This window comes from Pezoporus flaviventris, unplaced genomic scaffold, assembly GCF_033815535.1.
Source record: "Pezoporus flaviventris isolate CSIRO_AGI_PZ_B2104156 unplaced genomic scaffold, CSIRO_AGI_Pfla_v1 ptg000213l, whole genome shotgun sequence".
In the NCBI taxonomy this organism is placed as follows: Eukaryota; Metazoa; Chordata; class Aves; order Psittaciformes; family Psittacidae; genus Pezoporus; species Pezoporus flaviventris.
This window is the reverse complement of record NW_026892761.1, coordinates 4018477-4026447: the sequence shown is the minus strand read 5'-3', so window position 1 is coordinate 4026447 and position 7971 is coordinate 4018477. Positions and strand designations below refer to the sequence as shown.

Here is a 7971-nt window from a genome sequence, read left to right as displayed (position 1 = left end):
TGTGTTAGGATTTGGGAATAAAATGTACAAGCTCTTCACTTAAAACAATATCCAACATCTCAGTTTACCTACTGAGAATATCTGAGATGTGGAAAACAATCATTCCCATACTTTAGGAACAGTTAGGATCTCCATTCCTGTCGAACTACAGTATTTACATTTCAATGCTATGTGAAAAACAGTCCAAACCCGATTTTATTGGCTCATCATTAATTGAAAGAAAGACTTCACTAAGACTTAACCAACAAAAACCTATTTATTTATTCCAAACACCAAGATACAGAAGTTTTCAAGTTTTGCAAATATTGCTCCAAAGCAAAGTTCTATGTACAGCGCCCTCGGTTCTAATAGTGCATAAACAAAGACAAATATATTCATGTATCCACAGTGCAATGTTTGCTCATTTCATCAAGGCTCCACGTTGCATTCACTTACCAGTGATTTAAATAAAAAGTGACCTGCCAGACCAAACCGTGGGTCCACACTAAGAAACACCAATGTGGAAACTTGCAAGAACAGGGACAAAAATGAATCCAGGCAGAGCACAATAAAGCATCTTTCCTGAACATGAGGAAAGCTATTCTACTTTAAATAAATAGTTTCAGTCTTTAGCTACAAGGGCTCCCCCAGCTCTACCCACCAAGTCTCCAGTATTTGCCAGTTGATACCCCCATCAGAACCACCTCTTCTTCCAAATCTTAGGTCCTGCCCTGAGCAAAAAGAAACTGGCAAAGTAAAAGCCTACAATGGACACACAAAAAGCGATGGCTTGGGAAGGAGAAGTTCTGCTCTGGAGTGAAAAGTCTGCTCAGGGACTGAACTGCTTTCGTGCCCTCTAAGCACAGCTGATGTGTTAACACCACAGCTACGCTCTGCGAGATGCCCCGTGGGAGTGCTTGCTTTCATTTCAACCAGGGAACACCCTCCTGGCCCATCTCACCTGAAAACACCCCAAAACCTTCACAGTGTCTGGTGTGCTCCTTCTGATGCTGTCCTGGTTGTCCTGTTACTGCCGCCTGTTCTAGAGCTACACAGTACACACGAATCCAGGTATCATTCACAGGAAGGAGACAAGGTGTAAGCACTGGGCTCATCTTCGGGGAGCAAAGTGATACTTAAATATCAGGTAAGCTTTATTTCAATTGTGTTACAGAAAAATAACTATTTTTCTGCTGTACATGTGTTGTATTCACTATAGACCAACTAGGACTACAAAACCGTGACACAAATTATCCCCTCAAATGAATCTTGGCACAAAAGCCTCAGTTACTACCTAGAGCAGCCTAATTATTTTGATTTCTAAAGGAAATAAAATACTCACTGGGTAGATACCCTTATCTCCTACAATAATAGTGGATATTTCACGTTTACATTATTTGCTGTATACAAACATTACAGATTCATGTCCAAAATTAGTAATTCCTACAGTTATGGGCCTTTCAATTACAACTGTGTTTGAGCTTTCCCCTTTGGTGGTACCACCACACACAAGATCAAGGTAACAAATCCAGCTCTTTAAGGACACCCTCTCTCTGCAGAAACAGCTTTCCCACACTCCACACTGAACTTCTCAGCAACATTTGGGAAGGGAAACTAAAGTCACAGCCGGTATTTATGGAGCTATGATCTGCAGCTGAAAGACTTAACATTTCCAATACTTACAACACACCACCGTTTCATAGGGATAACGCGACCGGACCAGAAGCAGCATTTTCACCTTGCTCTCACAAAGGAACACAAACCAGAAAATTCAAACTTAAGGTATAAAAAGGGACTTGGTGAACATACACTGTGTAAGGTAATAACCCACTCACTGCCTGCGAGGCCACTACCTCATGCATAGATCTCGAGGCTTTATTTACACAATATAAAACTGATTCCCAAAACCACACATTCAGAGTAGAGTCTTTACAATGGACACGTTCAGAGGACTGAAAAGAAGTCGACATTTCAAAACAGAACCGGAATGGCAATTATTAACACATGGCTAGAAAATGACACAACATCCACCACAGACCTTGCGAAGTCTGGGACGCCGAGCGCGTCTATCCGGGGCGGCATTTCCCACTGCCACAACCAGGGTGTCCCACTGCACTGCTTCAGGAGGCACAGCGTGGCCATGTTTAAGAGCTCAAGAATGCACATCCACACAACGTTAACGGGTGTCTCCCCAGTACCAACTCATGTGATAGTGACAGGATAAATATGGAAAACAATCATTTATTCTGAAAGTGAGTGCAATCCACCTGTGACCTTCTGCTACATTATTTAACGTAATAGAAGTGGGGGTTAGGCCACTGTTACCTGCAAACCTCCACGTAACACGTGACAGTTAAGAGCTGGACATTCATACCTACTAAGTCTGAAAACTGTTATAACATTTCCTAATGATTAAATACTGTGTGCTATTATGCATAAACCAGAAGGAATAAAACATGACACAAGTCACTTAAACTATGCAAAGTTATTTACAACCTCTGTCAACTAAACATTTTTGGCTCTTAGAACTCTGTTCTTCAGTGGCACAATTTTTAGTCAATTTAAGGATGAAAAAGTCTACCGTTTAACTGAGCAACTTGTAAAGGAGTGAGAATTTAAGTGTAATTTACCAACACCCAACCTCTGAAGACAACAGCACGACCTCTTCGGTATCGTTACAATGGCCAAATACACCCGAAATAACCTTTTAGCTGTTCTTTGAACAGCGCTTCTTCACAAATCCCTGAAGTCAATCTGCATCTCATGCAACCAGCATGCTCATTTCATTTAAATATACAGAGCTGTTCACATCAGATGCTCCAACTTCGCACTCAGTAACAGTCTCCAACATCTTCTAGTCTCATGTTGAGCAGCAGAGTGCAATCTGTTGCACTTTGCCTAGGTCCGTTATAAGCTGCTTTATGCAACGTTTGAGCTGAGGGAGTCGAGCCAGTGGTTCTGGTGGTTCCAGCTCGCCTGTGTAATCCAGCCAGCTCTCCAAAACTGCAAAGAAAACCAGAAGTGTCACTACTGCAGTGCTCAGTGAACAGGTCACCTGAAGTCACAAACCAGGAATTCATTACATCTTCTGTGAAGAGCAGTGGGCAATAGTTTTACCATGTGGTATTTCAGAAACCCCAGCTCCTCATGCCAACCTTTGATACATGACAAACAATTCAGAGGGGGGTTCTGATGTTCCTAGGAAAAAGCAGGGAAGGAAAACTCATGACTAGATAGTGTGAAATCTGGTGCTAAACCTCCTCTGATGCATATCAGTTCCACCGCAAGGACACTGCGGGACAGGAAGCTTATACCATGAGATTACCTTTGAGATCAGCATTAGATGCAATTGAAGATCCTAAAAGGACAGGACTATTCTAATGAAAGAACTTTGCTATCAATAGACTATAATGGGCAAAGACAGAAAGAACTGGGTAACAGAAAACGAGGATGAAATCCAAAGGCACAAAAAGAACTGACTACCACACAAAGAAAATGAATTCCTGATCGAAAGCTTCTCAGTGGGAAACAAGAACCAGCAATACAACTGACCAGAAGTCAACTCAGGCCACACTGTACCAGAACCTTTTTCTGTGCAGTTCTGCTCAGTTTTAATTTGATCTTTCTTTTGAAATCCACACCACCACCCCCATACCAGTCCTGGCTGTTTGCTCTCAGTAAATGCAGTAATCGGACAAAGCAACGCTCACCTTTTTGTAGGGCTGCAGAAGTAAAACTCAGGTTAACATGTTCTGAATGAGTCATTCATCACAAGTTCGTTTTTGAAACAGGAAAGTGTCACCTACCATCTAGCTCCTTCTCAATGAAATCCATCCTGTGGATGACTTCATCTTGCAGAGATTCCACGTGAGCTAAAAGATTCAGCTGCCACTGCAGCTGCGAGTTCACAACTCCTTCTTTGTCTTTTTCCAGCAATTTCGTTTCAATTGCTTCCTCTGGAGAGCCTTTCTTAGAGACAGACTCTCTTACCTAGCAGGAACACACACATTAATGTTTGTTACTGTGAAACACAAGTGGGAAACCAGCCTGTCTGGGTCCTTACAGTTACTCAAGCTAATTGCTCAACTGATCTTAGCCTAATGGGAGTACAGAGACACAGAGAAGAGATCATACATGAACGTTAAGGCAGTTTGGGCAAATACAGACATATTTTTACATGTATTTTGCCAAGATCTATTCTTTGCACTTCACAGGCATCCGATTTTCAAGAGAAAACATAAATCCATGTAGCTAGCTCCCTGCCAAAGTCCAGCCCTTCACCTGTGCATCCTTGGGAACACTGAAGCCATTTGTAACATGACAGTAATCAAGTAAAGAGCAAATGACTTCGCAGTCAGAAGGGATTTTTCCTGAAGGAATATAATCTCAATTCTACTACAGCTTTCAGCGAAGCATCTAGAAAAAAAACCATCACCACCCCTTATAAAACTTGACTACACTGTCACAGTGTTGATTCTACCCCCCTACTTTTGTCATCATTCTGCTGAAACACAACAAATGCTCCTAGAAGACTGAAGAACTGAAATACACATCTTTCTGGGAAACACACTGCAATCCCAACTGATTTGATAGAGAAGTGAAAAAAAACCAAACATTTCACCTTACACATGCATGAAATAAAAGCTAAACAACCTTTTCATCTAAAGAAGGGAGGCTGGTATTTCCCAGAGGCTTTCATTTTAATTTGTATTGGCAACTTGCATTTAACAGCATAGAAAAAAGTTGAACACAAATAAATAAACTAAATACTGCTAAGAAGTGTTGAGGTCTTCACTTTGCCAGGCAAACACATCTTTAACGCAGAGACGGTTACTTTAATACAAATACCTTAGAGTAATTGTGTTTGGATTCATTCTCCATCTTGCATATTTCTCGGTCCAGATTCCAGCCAAACCTCTCTGACAGGGCATCGTCCCCGTTTTCCCGTATTCTATTTACTCCATCATCCATGGCTGAACCTCTTGTTTCCACAACCAGCCTCTGCTCTATCGCAGGGTAATAGGCTCGAGGCTTCTGGTAACAGTGTTCACTTGTAATGTACGATTCCTCCACAGAAGGAATGGTTGAGGGTTTCTCAACTGTCCCATTCCAAGTTCTATAACTTGCCGTCTCCTCTTTGCAACAGTTTTCCTCAATGTGAATGATGTGTTTTGTATGAATCTTCTCATCCACCGTGATGTGCTTCCACGGATGGCACCAAAGCTTCAGGTCAGGATGCTCTTTATTTCTGTTCAAACATAAAGAAAGTAAACCACCCGAATTTAAACGTCAAAGTGACGACACAAACTATCCTTTCCACAGAGGAAAGAGAAGTGTTTCAAGTACTGCCAGTGACCCTACTGCATCACTGCAGGTTAAATGGAAGGGGGAAAGTGCTTAAGTACATTGGAAGCACTAAAAGCTTTGCTTTCCAAACACCTCCTGCTGTGTAATTTATCAACTAGCATATTACAAATATGGAATTCAATCAGTTTAAAACTGCTGGATTTGTGTTAGAAATGTTTACAGTTGTCAGAACCCCAGGGTGAGTTTAAACAGGAAAAGATGCAGAAAACTCAATTTCTACAATCCTTGCAGAATACGTTATTTTTTCCATCTATATTTGTAGTAATCTTTGCATAGGAATGAACTGCTACACGTGGCTGAAGGTGCAACTGCTCTTCCATTAAAACATTATGCTGAACAAAAAGATTTGCTTTCTGCAGGAAAAGCTCTGATTTAGAATTACTGGAATGGAGAAGGCAAGCATTACAATAATGCTGTCATAGGTTATACACCCATCATTCTTGTTACTTACATCTATTTAGGTGCTTTAGGAGAAGCTGCTGCTACTAGTTTTCTCCCTCTTCCCTTCGTACTTTCCCAACCCTTCTATATACAAGTCAATTTACACCCTTCAACACACTTACATAGTTTTTAAGCAGCCAAGTCCTTTTCCCAGGTCACGTTAACAAGCCAAACTATGTTGTTATATACCCACAAAGAAGCACAAAAGTAAGTCCGAATTTCCAGTTATTTTTCTACTATTTGAAATCTGATTCACATCGAGAACATGCCAATTGATACTTAAACACTGCTTACTGTAATATGCTCATCTTCAGCTGCAGTCCATGCAGTACTTCTATCACTCTCTGTACATCGCCAAGAAGCTGGTGAGTGGCTACAATCTTCTTGGCATTCTGGTGGGAATAGTTTTCTTCCAAAAACGCTAAGCCATGCATGTGACCATTACTTAACCACTCCTTCTCATACCAGTACTTTAAGCTGGACCTCTGACCTAAAGCAACAGTAATGAGTGTGTTAAAATGAAGCATTCATTATGGTATGTTAACATTAATAGCAGCAATTCTGATTATCTCCAAGTCTTCCAACAGCTTATTTGTTATTACCAATGGTACCAATAAAGACCCTGAATAGCAGACAAAACCCTGAAGACATGAAAAACCTGTAAAGTGGGAAGTGAGATAACCTCAGTCAAAAATCTCTGCCCAACTATAAGAGCATTCAGATCCCAAATTCCATCAGGACAACCACAACAGGTAACTGCAGCTGATGCACAGGAAAAAAGTGTATTTTTAGCAGGTTATCAGTGTCTAGTAACCATGGTTATAACTAAGGCTACAGATTAAATAGAGCTCTCTACAGACAGAAAATGCAGCAAAAGGCAGTGAACATCCCTTCCCCACTGGCCTTGTTTTTAAGCATCATACATGCATTAGCACAGCCATTTACAAGTAAATTTTAAAGGAATCAATGATGAGGTTCTGATGGAGAACTTGCCTAAACTGGGCTATTAATAATGCAAATTCTACCTTAAGAGTTTGGAATATCAACAACAGCTGAAATGATGTTAAATGTGGTAAGTGCATCAGTATAAATAACTTAAAAAGCCAAACAAAATGATATTATTAGAAACAGTGGAGTTGAGATGCATGCTAATCTGCAAACACACAAACGTAAGCATAGCATGTATTCCTTGCTATTAGAATACAAGCTACACAAATCAATAAGTTAAGCTAGAGAAGAGTTAGTAGTTTTAAACACCCCAAAAAAACCAAAGCAGAGATGACAATGCAAATATGTACATAAATGGAAATTGTCTTAAAATGCCTTGTGATTAGGCACAAAGATCCCATTTTCTCATTATTAATGAACATGGACTGAAGCCCGGACCTCATCTGTTTCCATATTCAGCAAAGCTTTATAATTCATTGAGTAGGAAGCCAGAAAAGATGCCCACAACTGTAATTATACCTTGTGTTAGATGGACTAAGACATTTTAAAATCCATAATTAAGAGTAGAGAATGTGCTGCTTAATCAACTCTGACTGCATTACCCATTACCATTAAAAGTAATGCAGTCAGACAGGTAAGAGCTACTGCTGCTGAGAGCCTGGGAGCCTCTTGCTAACTTAAGGAACTCCTAAGCCTGGTCTTGCTGGAGGAAAGCTGCATTCACATCCCATTAGATGTGCCCACGGGGAGTTTTTGCTTAAGTTTCCTGAGTGCTTCTAAATTCATTTTCCATAGCCAGACAGTACAATCCTTATTAGTGGTATACATGTGACAGATGGTCACCACAGTTAAAACGTTCACTTCTATTCCTGTGCAGCTGCAATTCCACAATATTGACTCATGCAGAGTCACAGAAATTAAACTTTCTGTATCTATCACTCAACTTCTATTACCTGGAATGACAGGCGCAGCTAGGGGAGCAAGAAGTTTAATCTTTGCAATATGCAGATAAACTGATAAAGTTACTGCACATAAAAGAAAGCTCTGTAACCTGAAATGTCTGTACCTGGAGGATCTTGGCAAATATAGCAGGTATATTTCTCAGGTATATTATCTTCCAGTAAACCCATACAGACTCCATGCTGCCAGCACAGACACTCTTCACACTGTTTAAAGTCAAGAAGTGTACATCAACAGAAATGAAGCCTACAGGTGCTCAGCAAGATTACCTCAAGT

At 40.6% G+C, this 7971-nt stretch overlaps 1 protein-coding gene across 6 annotated transcripts in view; it reads right to left on the bottom strand.

Moving 5' to 3' along the window:
• Positions 1 to 237: 237 nt before the first annotated feature.
• Positions 238 to 7971, bottom strand: part of PHF20 (PHD finger protein 20) — a 47557-nt gene continuing 39823 nt past the window's right edge. For all 6 annotated transcript variants that reach the window (XM_061441719.1, XM_061441718.1, XM_061441720.1 and 3 more), the window contains 5 exons: positions 7802 to 7901; positions 6082 to 6277; positions 4828 to 5227; positions 3786 to 3969; positions 238 to 2982 (listed from right to left, as the gene is read on the bottom strand). In XM_061441719.1, the coding sequence (XP_061297703.1) occupies positions 2840 to 2982; positions 3786 to 3969; positions 4828 to 5227; positions 6082 to 6277; positions 7802 to 7901 (1023 nt within the window). In that variant the 3' untranslated portion in view covers positions 238 to 2839. The remainder of the gene's footprint in view (positions 2983 to 3785; positions 3970 to 4827; positions 5228 to 6081; positions 6278 to 7801; positions 7902 to 7971) is intronic.